The 16910-nt window shown below is 43.3% G+C and overlaps 1 protein-coding gene across 7 annotated transcripts; it reads left to right on the top strand.

Moving 5' to 3' along the window:
* The first annotated feature begins 2321 nt into the window (after positions 1-2321).
* znf384a (zinc finger protein 384 a) lies at positions 2322-16903 on the top strand. Of its 7 annotated transcripts, none has more exons than XM_076011577.1 (11): positions 2323-2488; positions 4480-4547; positions 5306-5585; positions 6034-6156; positions 7108-7238; positions 7751-7827; positions 8166-8390; positions 11025-11192; positions 12705-12783; positions 13217-13375; positions 14154-16903. In XM_076011577.1, exons 2-11 carry the CDS (start codon positions 4485-4487, stop codon positions 14550-14552), a joined length of 1704 nt encoding a protein of 567 aa, XP_075867692.1. In that variant the 5' UTR covers positions 2323-2488; positions 4480-4484; the 3' UTR covers positions 14553-16903. The 7 variants fall into 7 exon arrangements, with proteins under 7 accessions (XP_075867696.1, XP_075867692.1, XP_075867690.1 ...); XM_076011575.1 differs by having other exon boundaries at positions 7075-7238; XM_076011576.1 differs by lacking the exon at positions 2323-2488 and adding an exon at positions 2537-2854 and having other exon boundaries at positions 7075-7238.
* The last annotated feature ends 7 nt before the right edge of the window (positions 16904-16910 follow it).

Genomic DNA, 16910 nt, shown 5'->3' with positions numbered 1-16910 from the left:
TACACATGAAGCACAATTTATTGCCCCTAATTCTTTTAAAAGTTTTAAAACCGTCAACAGTGAGTCTGACTGAATAATTTAATTCACCCAACGTCTTTAGAGTCACATTTCTAGGAATGCTTGAATCCTCTATTATACAGCATATTGAATCGCTGAACTGATCTGTGCTTCTTCTTAAATAAGATGGTTTTACATCAACCGTGAGAACAGCCACTCTTTGAAATTATGTTCTATTTTAAACTGATATAGTAATAATTGGCACAAAAAAAAACATATTTGGGTTGAGAACATATCAAGGATGCTCAGATGGATTACTAAAGCGTATTTAAGGTTGAGGTTTAAGGTTGTAACGTATAAAGACATAAAGCTGATGTTTAAAATACTTTTTAAAACAAAAAGTGGTACTAATTCTCTAATTGAGCCTATTTATACAGTCATCACAATTTTCAGCTTGTGAAAACACTCGGGAATTTAATTGAACCTCAAAGCTTTAACTTGTCTGTCCAGGAATAGTGAATCATCAAACTATCATTATTATCATCATTACTACCATTGTTTTGACTTTGTACTACTAATATAATACATTTTATTGATTTTGTGTATGATACCTTAGAGTTTTTAAAGCTTTTGCCAAGATCTACTGAGCTTAAATGGGGTGGGGGTGGGGGGGTTATGGGGTCTTCCAAATCACCTGTCACACTATCGCTCTTGCTCGCTACCTCACCATAACATCTGGCTGAGTATTAAAAAGATATGTCACGTGTCATTTTTGCACAGATTCCAATCAAAAAAAATTGAAATGGTTTATGATTTTTCATTTCTGAAAATCACTAAAACTTTTGTGTTTGTGCATCTGTTGCTGTGTTTTTTGCACTGCTTATTTTGGTATATGCAAATGTGTAACAATTGCTCATTATTTAGTTTTCAAGGATGTGCTGTTTTTGCATGCATTAAAACCTGTCACGTTCAAACTGCAATCATTCAAATGCATAGGTGTTTATTCAGGGTGCTGGATGCAACTTAATAGTATTACTAATTAATTTGCAATTTGTACTGGATAGCTAAAGAGAGTGAAATATGCTTTTGAGAGAAACATTACTGTAGCACTAAATTGATGTACTTAAAATATATATTTTATATTTCCACCAACACATCTACCAACTCTTTCTAAAGCCTTAATAGCATCTGTAATGTTTCGCTCCGCGTTAAAGGGGTCGTAATGGTCATAGTTAGAATGCTCTGTGTCTACTCAGTAAAATTGAAAGGACCATTTTTGTTGTTCTCTATGTTGTGTCTGTTTACTCCAGGATGTTTATCTTTATAGCCAAATGTAATTCTAAAAACTTGTCCACTGTACACTTGTCATGTGTCACAATATATTTACTATATCAACAGAATAAATCTACCTATTATACTGCCATCTGTCTTAAATTAATTTTCTGATACATCACTTCTCAACATTCTACAGTATTTCTCCACAATCATGGAGAGTCAGTGTGTTCCAAAAAAATTAAATATATCTTTGGTGGTCTTGATTTTGTCTGTCTGTTCTATTGTTGCTGCTGCTGAAATTTTTCCGATTTATAGATGTGTAACTGGGCTGATGGTATTTCCCCTTCATATACATGTAGGACTGGTGTGGAGGGTGATGGGCAGTTAGGCAGGAAAGTTGAACCCCAGTAGCTCATGGCGTTTCAGAGACATGGGTATCTTTCTTCCTGTTTCAAGTGAAATGGTGCAAATGAGATGCATTAGGTTACTTTTATACAATAAAAACGTAAAGGTAAAAATAAATAGTGTCACTGTAACCTAGCTATTAACATTTTTTTCCACAAAAGACCAGCAACTACCTATATGACGTTGGCTTTATGAAATAGGGTATGAGTGTTAAAACCTTAAAGTTGAGTCTGCTGGGCTTACGGGTACACAAGTTAGCACAATTCTGGTACATATAAGGGGGAAATTAACCTTAAAATTTGCAGATTTTCTACAACTCTGACTGAAGGTTAGGTATATTCGGTAAACCGGAAGGCGTTGAATACACTGTCGCGGGTCTATAAATTGCCCAAAGACAGCACGCTTAACGCAGGAAGTACGCACTCGTACAGTTTCAATTGAGGGTAAAAAAAACGTCCCGTACGTTGTAAAGCCTCCTAAACGAAAATACGCTGACTGTCCCTGAAATGAAGTAGAGATGCGAGACAGGGCAAAAAATGTTGGCAAATGCCGAATTTACAACGCCAACGGAAAAGAGAAAACCCCATTAAACTAGTTTTATTTTGAAACTAATGAGCGGAAAGGGGCGTTAGGTTTTCTGTTCGCTTGACTGCGCCGCGTTGAGAAGAGCTCGAAGGGAGGGGAAAAAAAGGAAAAAGCGAAGAAAAAAACGGCATAACTGTGGGGTTTGAGGGGCGGATTTGGATAAAGTTTCCCAACAGTCCCGACCCGAAGAAGCTCCGGGGGGGTTGACGGGGAATCGATTTAACCGGTAATTAATACAAGACTTACTAGTCGGTTGTTCATTATCTGCTATTTTCAGTGTGTCTGAAAAGCACTGTCGCCCCAGCCGCCGGAAGTCTGCATGAAGCTGCGTCTCCCACAGAGGCAACGGCGTCGACGGTTTTTTTTCCCTCTCTCACTCGGTCTTCGGTTTTTTTTTTTTATTCGTGACTTTTTTTTTCTCTTTTTTTTATTTTCACTCAGTGAGATGAGCGAGCGAGCGAGCAAAGAGGGCGTCGGGAGCAACGATGTTTGCGTTTTACTCGCCGAGACGAGCTTGTAAAGCACTATGAAAATACGGGCCTGCTTGTAGCTAGAGCGAGCCAGCGAACAAAAGGGGAGAAAATTAATGGAGGCAAGTTAACGTTCGCTAGCGAGCCCTTGTCTCATTGGCGGCTAACGCTAGCCATGTTTATGTTTACAGCTACGAGGTAGCTCGTTAAGCTCTTTGCTTAGGCTGCTGGTTTACCTGCTTCATGCCGAGTGCTTTGAACGAAGCAAAGTCATTCAAATACATTTTGTTTATCAAGATATTTTTAGAAAATCCACGGCTAGTGGCAGCAGACCGCGGCTAGCGGCACCACATATTTGGAGCCAGTTTGTGCCTCTCGTCATAATCATTATGAAGGCATTGTCATTGAATTGGCCCCCCAAAAAACCCTTAGGCTCGCCCCGTCCTTTTTTAAACGAGTGCATATACAGTTAAGAGAGAGAGAGGCTACTTTCACGAATACATTGTTTTCAGGCCAAAGGGATGTGCATTATATGCATGTACTTGGCTATTTTAGGGGTTCAAATGCAATTTCCCATCATGCCTTTATTTGCTTAAAGGGTTAAAAAATAAAAATAAAGCAAAGGCTTTTTTTTTTTTTTAATTCAATGTCAGTTCACCATAACTAACATATAATGATTAATGCATGGTTTTCTTGGAATGTTTGTAATATTTTCATGCAAGTTATTTAAAACATTAACATGCATACATGAGACTGAGCAGTTCTCATTGCTAACGCTGGTCAATATCAGTTGCAAAATGTGCGGCTAATAAAGTGCATGTCCAAAAAAAAAACAAAACACTAATTTAATTTTGTTAGCTCATGCCACACAAAAAAAATTGCTGTCTTTCTGTCAGTGGGAGATGATCAGTAAACGAGATGGGAGGTTTGGTATTAAAAGGATGGAGAAGAGTCTTTTAAACAGTTTGTGTTGTCTTAAGCAAACTGTACAATGAATGAGAATAGATGTTATTTTTAACATACATATTTATGTACGAAAGGAGAATACTCCGTTGTCATTTTCCTTGGCTGCAGTTGATTTCAGCTGCGCATTTTATGTTTCGTTACTAGACGTAGGAAAATGTTGCAGATGAAGCAACTAATTCCAAATCATGTATACTGTAAATAGCAACACATGCTGTCTAAGGGACCAGTGAGGGCGTGCATGGGCTGTTAAAGGAGGGGGGGAAAAAATCATACAAGCTGCCTTTCCTTATCAGTGTTTGCTTTACTATTGCCTCTTCTGACAAGTCCCTTTTATGTCAATTGGTTGGAAGATGAAACATCTTCAGCTGATTCCTTTCATATCCTCTTCTCTGTGAATAAAATCAAATGTTAACGGTAAAAAAAAACACCCTTTGAATCTAGAAGCGTCTCCCTCCAACCAGTAAGTTTTTGCAACAGTAACTATTACCTTATGGCTATGTTTCGGGCGGGGGTGGGGCGGGGCTATCGATAAGTGGCACTTGACTAGAGGACTAGAAAAAAAAGAGCCTGTAGCGAGACCGTGTTAAGACTTCACACTGATCCAGAAAAAAACGGTCAATGTGCCGTCTCATGGAGGAGAGAATACGGGGAAAGGAAGCAACCTTAAGATGATTGTGCACAGCCATGCATGGTCTCGTTTCACGTGACAGTAAACAGTAAGAAGGGCATAGTAAGGAGGAACAAACAGGTATTTTCTAAGTGTGTTGCTTTTTAATTCCAGAAATAATGGACGATTCCCCTTTCAACTCATCATACTTTTGGTCTCCCGTCCCCACTGTACAAGGACAGGTAGACAAACTTGTTGGAATTGTCTTGAAATACACATGGTATAAGTGGTATGTGCTGTGTCAAAAGATACCCAGGAGGGAGTATCACTTTGACTATGACTGGAAATTCTTAAACCTTAAAGAAAAAAAAAGAAAAGAACGAATAACAATGATTTGACCCTAAACACTTTGTTGATATCACCATCAGATAATCCTCACTCAGTCTGACTCAACCTCACTCAAGTTGCCTGATTTGAAGGTGGCGCCGGTGCACTCGATGACATGGCCATTTCTGTCTCATCTCCTCGACCTCCCTCTGCTCCTCTTTTTATGGCTTTTTTTTGTGCATCTCACCTTGTCTTTCTGTTTTCTTTTGTTTCTTTGTCCCTCTGCACACACGCATATCCATCTGAACCTCCGCCATCCTTCACATCTGCTCTCAAACTCCGAACATCGTCTCCATTCCACCCCCATCTTAATCTTGACGCTTTGTTATTCTTCTTCATCATCTCCTCTACACATGTACCATCTTTCCTTCCTACCTACCTTCCATCCTTCCTTCCCCCCATCCTTCCTTCCTTCCTTCGGTTGGTATCATCTTCCCAACGTCCTCACCATCCCTCTCTACCTGTCCTGGCCTCCTCCTCACTTTGGTATCTTTTCAACGACTCACCCGCCTTCCTGTTTGGCCATTGCTTCCTCTTTACACCTCTACTGTCTCCCCCCCCCTTTCCTTTCCACTCTCACCACCAACCCGCCCCTCTACTTATCCCTGTGTAGATTGAGAACGCCATGTTCCTGAACAAGACCAAGGAGCAGCTAGAGAAGGCCAACGCGCCCTCCTTTCCTCATCCGTCCGGCTCCGCCACCGCTTCCCCCCACTACCCGACGGCCGTGCTCGCCATCCCGGGCTCGGTGGACGGAGGTGCCGGGCTGCGCGTGGTCCCCAAACAGGAGGCGGGCGGGAGCGGCAGCGTGGTCGGAGGACACCTGCACCAGTCCCACACCTCTCAGAACATCACCGTCGTGCCTGTCCCCTCCTCGGGCATCATGACGGCAGGTCAGTGGGCGACTGTGCCCCCCCCCCCCCTTCCCCTTCCGCTTTGTATTTCATCACCGCTCCATTTCCCAAAGCTGTTTTGTCTTTGTTGACTTCCCTGTTGTCACCTTTTTAGGTTCTAATACACACATTTTCACAATCTGCCCATTATACTACATAATCAATTAAAATATCCCGCCCTCTCTTTTTTCTCTAAAATATTAGTTGTAGGTATTTACATCATCTTTTTTTTATACAAATAATTACATTGAGGCGATCAAGATGTTTGTTTCTACTGTTGATTTTGGCAAAAATAAACATTTGCATCAATTTCAAAAAAAATAAAATAATAATAATATCCCGCCCTCACACCCAGTCAAGCGTCCAACAGCAGCAATAAAAATGGTCTCACATGACAGTTGATTGATTTGAAAGAACAGCCAGATCACAGTCTCTCTCTTCCTCTTAGCCGGGTTAATGATCACCACCCCTCAAGGTACACTGGTTCCCACTGCATCCACGCAATCATTTGTAACTGGACCCCACACAGCCACCTCCATGATAGTGTCTGCACTGCACCCCTCAAACTCAGGTAACTCATTGGCACACTGGCTCACTTCTTTCTCCCCAAGACATACGTGCAGGAAGCACCGTGCTCAGCAATGGTGGCATCTAGGGATGCAAATGGTCGATTCATTCATTAATCGTTAGTTGATTGACCTTCTCGATTGATTCACCATTAGTTTATAGGCGGCCATTTTTCCTGAGAACCTAAATTTCATAATGAAAAATGTGTAAGGAACATATTAAATAATCCTTAAATAATGTTGAGGGACTAATGTGACAGAACAGTTTAAAACCGAAACATTTCTCGTCTGACTTTAAGTTGACTTCTAATGGGTCACATTTCAACTGTCTTTTTAAAAAAAAAGTTGTTTAACAGAAATTTGTTATAGGTATATTCTCACCATCACAGTATCTACAGTTGAATTGCTCTTTCCTACCACTACACTGTAATGATATTAACTACCTGTGTAAAAAATGTTCAATTAATTGTGACTAATTGAATTGAATTGATTAAATTCTTCATTGACAACTAATCAATATTTGATTAACTAACAACATCACAAGTGGCATCACAATTTATTTCATTTTTTGCGCTACTGATGCCAAGCCATCCATTCAAGTGTGCCACACCTACATTTGATTCATTACTATTTTATCCATAGTCATTGACTTTTTTGTGTTGCATGTTATCTCAGATGTACCTACTGCCTACTGCTCCTCTATTTCCCAATGCGCCATGCAAGCATGCACACGTTTCTTTCATGCTCCTCATAACACTTCACTGTCCGAGCGAGGCGGAAAACAAACCCCCCCCCTTGTTGTGGCTACCCATAGACGAATTGTGCGACCCTCTGACAATGTTGCAACTGTGTTTGGCGCGACACTCTGCGACTCTTCCTCCACCCCTTTCTGTCTTGTCTTTCATGTTACTTTCTGTTATCAGACAAAAAGGAGGCTGTTGTTGTCCCACCTGCAGTTGTCATGCCGACGCCATCCAAGCGAGGCAGGAAGAGCAAACAGGGAATGGGGAGACTGGCAGGAGTGGGAGGGGTCCTTCCTCCAGGAAGTGATGCGTTAATACTGGCGCACCTCGCTGCTGGTGGCCAGGTGAAGCTCTTCTCTTTTGTTTCCACGTGGACCCTGTTAGACTTGAACTGGCAGTCAAAAGTTTGGACGCACACTTCTGATTTAATGGTTTTTCTTTCATGTTCACGACTGTTGGCATTGTAGATTTTCACTCAAGGCATCAAAGCTATGAATGAACTCATATGGAAAATGTAGTCAACAACAAAAAGTGTGAAATAAGTCAAACAAGTTCTATATTTGAGATGATCTACAATAGCCACCCTCCATATAAGATATATACATACAGAACATATTTAGGTATTGAACATTTATTTTCTTTTGTCACATTAATCCGCATATCTTGCTCATATATTTGTTGTCTTCAGTGTGTATCTACAGTGTAGAAAGTAATCAAGATAAAGAAACAGGTGTGTCAGAACTTTGGACTGGTACTGTATAATGTAACAGTGCACTATTGTAGATTACTCACACAACGTAAGATGTGGTGCGTTTTCTTGGCTGTATTACAAATACATTTGAACTCCATGCACTAGCACCATGCTGCTGACCCCTATGACTTGTCCAATGATGAGGATGAACACACCAACAAAGATGGCCCGAAATCCTACAGGTAATCAAACAAATCCACGTAAGAGAGGAGTTTTTTTTTTTTTGTTCTTGTTGTCTGGACTCAAACACGTAACACAAACAAATTGTAAAAATAAATAAATAAGTTCTCGACTGGTGGGTCGCAAACAAATGGTTGAAATAGGTCTATTTATGGGAGCCTCACAATTAGAAGGAGAACTCCACAGTTTTTTGATGTGCAAAGGACCAAGTAGGCTGAGCAGATAAGCGCTGCAACCTAAAATCTGACCACCAGATGGCAGAATTTCACACACACCGAGTTGTTTATCGCCGTCGTTTCATCGATCAACTGCCTAATTCTCCCCTCTGTTCTCTGCCCAGGTGCCGGATGTGTGCGGTGACGTTCTTCAGCAAGTCGGACATGCAGATCCACGCCAAGTCCCACACCGAGGCCAAGCCCCACAAGTGCCCCCACTGCTCCAAGTCGTTTGCCAACTCCAGCTACCTGTCCCAGCACATCCGCATCCACAGCGGGGCCAAGCCCTACACCTGCACCTACTGCCAGAAAACATTCAGGCAGCTCAGCCACCTCCAGCAGCACACACGGTACTGGCCTGAGAGCTTTCTACACGCCTGTGTGTGTGTGTGTGTGCATGAGGACCTGCTTGGTGTTGCTGTTCCTGTAGTTTGAACACCTGCATGGCTCTGTGTGGCGACTGATGAGAAGACGGTGCGGCAGTGGAGTGTGCTATTTTTAAAGGATTTGACAGTTTAAAGCTCTTTTTTCAGCGCCGTCGACCTAATTTAGAAATGTGGTGTCGCAGCCTCAGTGGAATTGAAGCAGGAATGTATCTCTTTAGTTATTTCCTACTTGATTATCTCCGCCTATTTTTGGCCCTGGTGAAACACTCGCCACATCACAAGCTCAATTTCTTTGTCACAATAAGTTGTAATTGGCTAGTTTAAGTGCAGGTAGTACATTTTTACATTTCTTTATTAATTTGTTTTTTAATCTTAGGGGTTTTTTTGTTTTTGTTTTGTTTTTCAAAAATTTATCTGAGTATAAATCTGCTCCGATCTCTCGAGTGCTCAATACAAGTGCACAAAACTTCTTGCATTATGACGTTTCACCACTTCTGTTGCCATCGCTTCCCTCTGCTGCGTGTGTGTTGGCATGGGCGGGTATGAGATTCTGATTTGAAATAAGCTAAAGTACCCCAGTGTAGTGCAGCTTCTTCTCCCGGCGTTTCCTCCCACTCAAGATCTCTTATTGTTTTAAACAGCATATATAATATTCAGAGCATCAATAAAAGTTTTATCGAGGAATGCCTTTTAAGATAAAAGAATGAAAATAGACACAGCAATTGAATGAGTCAAACTTTGCTGCCCCACAAGTGGTTTTGGAACCTTGGAAGTCTTTTAAAGGTTTATATCGTAAACCAGCTGACCTCCCATGTGGTCTAATTGGCACGTCAGTCGTTCTGTTTCCTTAAAGGAAGTCCAACATTGGCAAATTTGGCTACTGCCGTCATCTTTGTAGTCATACCAGTCAGCAGGTACATTCACTGTAATGATGAATGCCTGTTGTGTTGAGACCTCAGCTGCACAATAGTGTAACATTACGAGGCTGCGTTGCTTTTTAAAGCAAATGCAGAACCAGAGCTACATTCCAGTTCTGTTTGCCACCAGGTGGCAGAGTGATTTCAAAAGTTTTTGCAGCCTCACCGGTTTGCTGAGAAGAAGCCGGCGACTTTGTGGTATTAAGTGATGATGATTTCTTGACAAACCAAAATCCAGAACTTTATTTATGTGAGCCAGTGACAAAGTTTTCTCCAGAAAGGAGTTTGGATTACTGGCTTCATGCGTCGTATTCTCACAGCATTATACACTATTATTTCATTGTGCAGTGAATGCGCAGCTCACAATTGGTCCACAAGACTGTTTTGGAGGGACGGGGAGAGCTGTACCGTTCACCTCCAGTTGATTCGTCCCCTCACCCCACACCAACATATACAGCAGTGACTTTGATGCCGTGCACAATGAGCTTGCTGATACAGCTATTGTAGTGATTTTAATCATATCTTAAACATCTGTCTGCAACATGTACAAGACATATAAACATACTAAGGCCCATCTCACATGATTTGAGAGATTTTTATTTTATTTTTTTACGTTACAGCTCCCAATTCAGATCTATGGAAGTGTGTTGCATTCACTGGATTAAAAAAAATTCAGCACATTTTCTCGTAGTTACGAGATCACGATCCCGGAATTACGAGAAAAGATCTCATAATTATGAAACAAAGAAAAAGGAATCGTCTGTAAATCCTTTCTACTCAGTGGCCAATGATTGCGCTATTGCAGTGAATCTGCTATGACTACCTTCTGGGTTTAAGACACTGGGAAATGCTTGCATTTCTTAAAACTGAGCAAAGTGTTAATATCAGTATGTCAACGCTGCGTGCTGGATGCGGCTCTCTTTCTGCAGGGTTTGAAATGCATCCAGTCTGGTTTGGTCGTGACTCAAAGAAACGTACGGCACCCGTTAGAAATCCGAGATCCTCAAGGATCCTCATCTCGTAAATCCGAGATTTCTCGTAATTGAGGATGGATTATAGTATAGAGTATAATATAGAGTAATTAGTAATTTTTTTTACCCAGTGAATGCAGTGCACTTCCGTTCCATATTAACCTCTTGGTTGATTTTAAACACGACGATGACGTCCACAGGCCTTGTCACTCTTCTGAAAACATAATTTCCTGAAATTTCCAATCGCACCTGAACCCCACGTGAAGCGAGGGCCCGGCGAAAGGGAAAGAGGCTGCAGGGGAGATGCAGGGAGGAGAGACAGAGAGAGTGAGAGAGAGAGAGAAAGAGAGAGAGAGAGAGAGAGAGAGAGAGAGAGACAGAAAGAGAGAAGTGTGGCTGTGCTTTGCTGTATGTTTTTGGCTCCGTGTTCTCACGACTCAGACGCAGCACTAAAAGAGCACAACTGTCCAAGCGACCGATGGCCGATCGACCAAAAGCGCGATCGCGGAGCCCCGCTGACGTGAACGCATGATTTGGTTTATCATGAAGTTTGGTCATGCTGTAGCTTAAAAATCTCTCGCTGTCTTTCTCTGTGTTTCTCTCTTCTCGCCATCCTCATCCTCCTTATCCTCCTCATCCTCCTTTTCCTCCTCCTCTTCCTCATCCCCCCCCCCCCCCCGTCCGTCCAACCCTGGTTTTTGCCGTGTTAGAAACCACACGGAGTCCAAGCCCCACAAGTGCCCCCACTGCTCCAAGTCGTTTGCCAACTCCAGCTACCTGTCCCAGCACATCCGCATCCACACCGGGGCCAAGCCCTACACCTGCTCCTACTGCCAGAAAACATTCAGGCAGCTCAGCCACCTCCAGCAGCACACACGGTACTGGGCTGGGCTGGGCTGGGCTGGGCTGGGCTGGGCTGGGGGCTGGGCTCTGTGCATTGAGTGGCCAGATGTGCTCCTATGTGTGCATGTGTGGGAGCAGGTGTGTGGAGAGACTGGACCTTCTAAACCAGGGGTGTCAAACTCGTTTTAGTTCACGGGGGCCACATAGAGAAAGATCCATTTCCCAAGCGGGCCACACCGCTGAAATCGTGGTGCGATGGTAAAACTGAAGACTAGAACAAGAACTTGAGATTGTTTTCTTTGTGTTACTGGTCGAGTTCTCGGAGCGCTCATTTTGGGGCAATGAGGGCGACGCTGGCAGACAGGAGACGTGATAGGCTCGGTAGAAAGACGACCTGGCTTCACAGTGGCTGCCATGGAGGTATTATAAGAACTGGACCGGACTGATGATATGGCAGCGCAACGATTTTTCCCAATGGCCAATTTAGGTACTGCAGCAAAAAACAATCCCATGGGCCCTAAAAGCATTTTCCCCATAGACCGCAATACAAAAATAAACGCATTTAAAACGGCTGAAGGACGACTGTGACCTGAAACAGCTTCATAGCAAATCTTTCTGTTGTTTATCACTTATGGTCTTTCAGTCGCGTGACGTCACCACGTCGTCCGTGCTGCTGTGATTGGCTGCGTGCTACTGACGTGTCTGTAAGTGACGTTCTCCAGGATCGTTCTGATTGGCTAAATAGGTCATGTGCGTTGCGGAGGCACAGTGGGAAGTGACTCTACTGCGCATGCTCCCGTTAATGCGGAAGTCACAAACTTTTGGCGTCTGCACTGGGTGAGCAACTTCAAAAATTAATGGACCGCTATCTTGGACTCTGCGGGCCTGGTGGCTGCGCTTGGGCCTACTTGCTCAGCCCCCCTACCAACAGTTTGCTTGCGTAGCAAAAACACTATTGCGCCATCCAGTGGACACATTTAGAACAGCAGTTTCTTTAATTGAAAAACTGCAGCTAGTTTTTATACTTTGTAAAATCATCTTGCGGGCCGGAAAACCCGTTCGCTGGCCGGGCCGTACGTTTGACACCCCTGTTCTAAATGCTCACTGCGTTTTGTTTTGTTTTGCTCTGAACATTTTGCGTAAATATCTGTTCATGTATCTTTGTTTGGAATAATTCCATGGATCAGTTTGTCTCCTTTAAAAAAACACAAAAAAATAGGATTTAATCGAAGGCTTTTTCAAACTTTGATCCACCGTATTTTATTGGCAAGGAAATTTCCTAAAACCTCATCTGAGTACGGAATCCACAGCGTGTTTTACAATTCCAATGAGACAACAGAACTTTTATTTAAAATCGTTAAAGAACAACGAAAAAAATGACTAATGCGATTGCAATGTCATAGATTTACACTTTGTAAATGAAAGCAAATGGGCAAATGGAGATGTGAGTGCGGCACACGCTGCTTTTGAAAGGCAATTTCACATTTCAGTGCAAAACGAAGATTGTTCATTAACATTCTGGTGTTTGTGTGTTTTTTTCCCTTCAGGATTCACACTGGCGATCGGCCGTACAAGTGTAGCCACCCAGGCTGTGAAAAGTCTTTTACTCAGTTGTCCAACCTTCAGGTAAATCACAGTGGCAGGTGTGACGCGGGCGACTCACCTGATTGCGACTTCAAATCAGTCGCAAATGTCACAATTCAAAACCCCGTGCCCAAATTCTGCAGGAACTCCCGTAATAGTTGAGAACCACTGATTTAGATCGTCAGGAGAAAAATGATCTCTCAGGTCGTTTGAAAAATGTATTTATAAAAAAAAAAAAAGATAATTTCTCACCATATTTGCCAGTCCTCTCCTCATTCTCAACACACTTCTGTCTCTGCTGGAAGACGGCTGCCAACACGATGCTGTCGCTGTCCTATTCAAGCTGTAACAGCCTCACAGCAGAGCATCTCTTCCAACACAGTTTCCATAAGCTGCCCCTTCATATCGAACACCCTGGCAATGCAGGTTTCACCCTGCACCTCACTCGTGTCTTCCTCCTCCTCCCTCCGTCCAGTCTCACCGCCGGCAGCACAACAAAGACAAGCCGTACAAGTGCCACAACTGCAACCGTGGCTACACAGACGCCGCCAGCCTGGAGGTGCACCTGTCCACACACACTGTCAAACATGCCAAGCTGTTCTCTTGTGGCCTCTGCAACCGATCATATACCTCGGTAGGTTTCACACTCGCACGCTGAAGGTGGGATTGTAATTGCTGATGAGTCACAGTGCAAAATACGGTGTTTGGTATATATTTATGTTTTTGGTTTACAATAATTAGCAAGCCTATCCTGAAATCAAAGTGCAATAGAAAATTATTCATTCATAATAGTGACAATTCTTGTACTATATAATGAGGAGATAAATGGTACTGCAAGCAGCAAAGTAATTTCTCCCTGGCTTTCAGGAGCTGCGTTTCCACTTTCCATCACCCCTAGAATTGCGCAACACCTAAATACGGCAATAAAAACTGGTGATGGAAACAGCTCAACTTGGGAAAACCTCTCAAATATGGCTGAAAGGTTTTATTGCTCTCATGAGGTGGTTTTTCACACATATCCATACAGAGGTATATTGCAAAAGTGTCATGGAAACACTTTTTTGGCATCAGCAGACGTGACGTACGGGGTCACATGACCAGTTCACTGACCAGTGAAAATGGCGCATTATGTTTGGAGAGAGAAGGAGACGGAATATTTTTCAGAAGTGATTAAAGGAAATGATCAAAATGACGGCTCATGTTCTTCACACCACACATGGAAACACCTGCAAATCGCAGCTGTACTTTGTCGAGATTTTAGAAATATCGCTTTTGTTTTGCAAAAAAAAAAAAAACGTCATGGAAACGCAGCTTGTGATACTTGATGTGATGTTTATTTGATTTCAAGACACCCGCTGATCTGTTACTATGGTCTCCCAACTAAATACACCTGTCTCTCCTCCCACCTGCAGGAGACCTATCTAATGAAACACATGCGGAAGCACAACCCCGACCCGCTCACCATAGCTGCGACCGTCGCCGCCCAGCAGGCCCAGGGCCTGACGCCGAGCGGCCGGGGCCGAGGGCGCGGCCGGGGGCGGGGCCGAGCCAGCCAGCTGCAGAGCCAGAACAACCCAAACAGCGGCAACCAAAACCCCAACGCGGGGCCCCCCGGCAGCTACCAGTCCCACCAGCAGCAGCCGGGCGAGGGCGTGGTGCCCTGCCCCTTCGACCTGCACCAGTACAAGACGGTGTCGGCCAACGAGATCCAGTACAAACCGGTCACGGTGGCCGACCTGCCGGTGACCCACAAGGACCTCTGCTTGACCGTGTCCACCTCAGCCATCCAGGTGGAGCACATGAACTCATAGGCTCGCGTCTTCCCGCTCTGTCTGAAGTAACTCGTCACATCTCCAGTGTAAAGACAAAAAGACCCACAGGGACCGGTGGTTTCATCGTATTCTGCATTTAAGTTCACTTAAGTGGAAGAAGAAGAGTGAATCAAACTTAGTTTTTGGCCGCCTCCCCCCTGCCAAAGTTTCCCTCTCTGTCCCTGAGATAATACGGTCTGGATTCGCCTCTCGTCGGGCGATATCACCTGGAAAAAGGGACGGAGGGACGGTTCTGTCAGCTGACTCTTAAATGCCGAGTGCAACGATCAACTGCTCGACGGAACACAGATTCTTTACAGCCTGCTTCTCAAATCCTGAGCCAAACTGGGGCCGAGTGTCGCGTCGATGGTCAGCTGGTTCTAGGTCTTCTCTTAGCTGACACCGTGTTCCTCTCTGTATCTGAACCATAGTTTAATTGGAGATTATCTTTAATTACCTTGGACCAGAAAAGAAATATTCAAGGCAAGAATTTTCTTCTTTTTCCCACTTCACCCTAAACAATCAAAGCCTGGTGAGGCAGTCAGACCTGCAGGCGCTGATCCTAAACCAGCCGCTCGCTTAGGAAGAACTTGGCCACGGAGGCGTTTTTAAACCATGTTGCTTTGTTTGCCGTTTGCATTAAAGAAGCGTAAAGATGTAAATTATCCTGGGGGGAAAAAATTAAGAAAAACTTGCACTGTTCTCCGCTCATTTAAAGTCCAGAGAATAATGTAATCTTTTTTTTTGTAGCGTTTCCATCACGTTTGACGTTTTTTTCCACCATCGAGTTCAAGCCAAAACAGGGAGAGAATCGTGAGATGGACTCCATAAAAAAAAAACTAACTGGAAACAATTTAAGAGAAACTGAAAATCTGATCTGCAGTCTCTGAAAGGAGCAGGTCGGCGCGGAAGGACCGACGGGAAGCAAAGAAGGACAAAAAGGAAAAGAGGGGGCGTTGGGAGGATCGACCCTGGGCCTACATGTCAAAGTGCATTAACGCGAGTCGTTTTCGGTGGTTTCCGTCGACGCCGAGAGCCGAGGAACCCAAAGCTGTTTGGATGGCGATGGCCGGCCCGGTTCTGGGATGCACTAAAAAGGGAGGAATCCTCTGCAGAGCCAAGACGGAGGAACGCCAGAGATGACGTTTCTCTCTGCGGCGGGGCGAGGGGCCCTGAAGAAAGCACTTGATGAAGCTCGTACTTCATGTCTGTCTGTCGCCATTGTACTTTTTTTTGTAATGTACCATATGTATGTATTTTTCTACCAACAAAGGAACACGTGAACAAAGCGGGGTAGAGAACGCAGAGAGTGGTGCACGAATGTTTAAAGGGAACAGAGTTAAAAATCTGGCCGACCTCAAGGCCTTTTGTCGGGGGAAATGATTGTGCGGTCAGAATGACTGACAGGTACTGTTAGCAATCTTCTTCTTCTTCTTCTTCTTGGGTTTTTTTTTTTTTAAAGAACTTTTCATACATATTCCTACGTTGGTTATAATTGTATCGCAAATGTAATCCACATTATTCTCAATCCGAGGCATTACTGCAGTATGCTGTACATAAAATAGATAGAAAATACTTTTTCATCTGAAAGGGAAGTATGTCCTGTACAGAGCATATATGGAAACTCAAATGACAGTTGGCCAACGACCGAATCGTTGGCTGTTGTATCTCAAGTCACCTTTTTGTGCGCCGATGACCTCTGGAGAAAAAAAAATAACAATGATTTGGCAAAGTGTGAGACTCACGACAACTTGCGTATGTATGTACAAACGATTTGTTGAACTGTGTTGCGATTTCTTCCTTTTTCTTGTAATATATAACGACTTGATTTTCTGTCTCTTGAGTGCACCGCCCCATTGGCATACAAACATAAACTTTGCAGTAGGGATAGTTATCATTAGCATTATGGTATTTCATTTGGATTAATTTCAAATTGGAATTATATTTTGTCCCAATGGACAAAGAAGTAAAAAAAAAAAAAAAAAAAACTCAAAAAATATCTGCAGGGTTGAATGGACGATCAGAAGCATCAAACTGAGCTCAAGGTGACCAAAACATTGCTGCCACATTACTGTTGTGTTTCCAGGTTGTTTCTACAAACTCAAAACCGTTCATCAGACAACAAGCGAATAGTCGTCATGTATTGCTCCTCCTTGTTCGTCATTGTGTCCTTTTTTTGAAGTAATAACACACTGTTGATACTCTTCTTAGTGTTAATACTGATTCTCCTGATGATAAATACTATCAACCCTTTTATGCTACACTCTTGCATACTGTATGCAGTTACACCTCTTGCTCATCTGAACAGACTGTTTCTTCCCTTAAGGAGAATAAAGTTTGAGAAAAGTTTACGATGAA

The sequence above is a fragment of the Nelusetta ayraudi genome, unplaced genomic scaffold, assembly GCF_046127955.1.
Source record: "Nelusetta ayraudi isolate G7.1 ecotype Tasmania unplaced genomic scaffold, CSIRO-AGI_Nayr_v1 ptg000135l, whole genome shotgun sequence".
In the NCBI taxonomy this organism is placed as follows: Eukaryota; Metazoa; Chordata; class Actinopteri; order Tetraodontiformes; family Monacanthidae; genus Nelusetta; species Nelusetta ayraudi.
The sequence above is the reverse complement of the archived record's forward strand: the minus strand, read 5'-3'. Positions and strand labels throughout refer to the sequence as shown.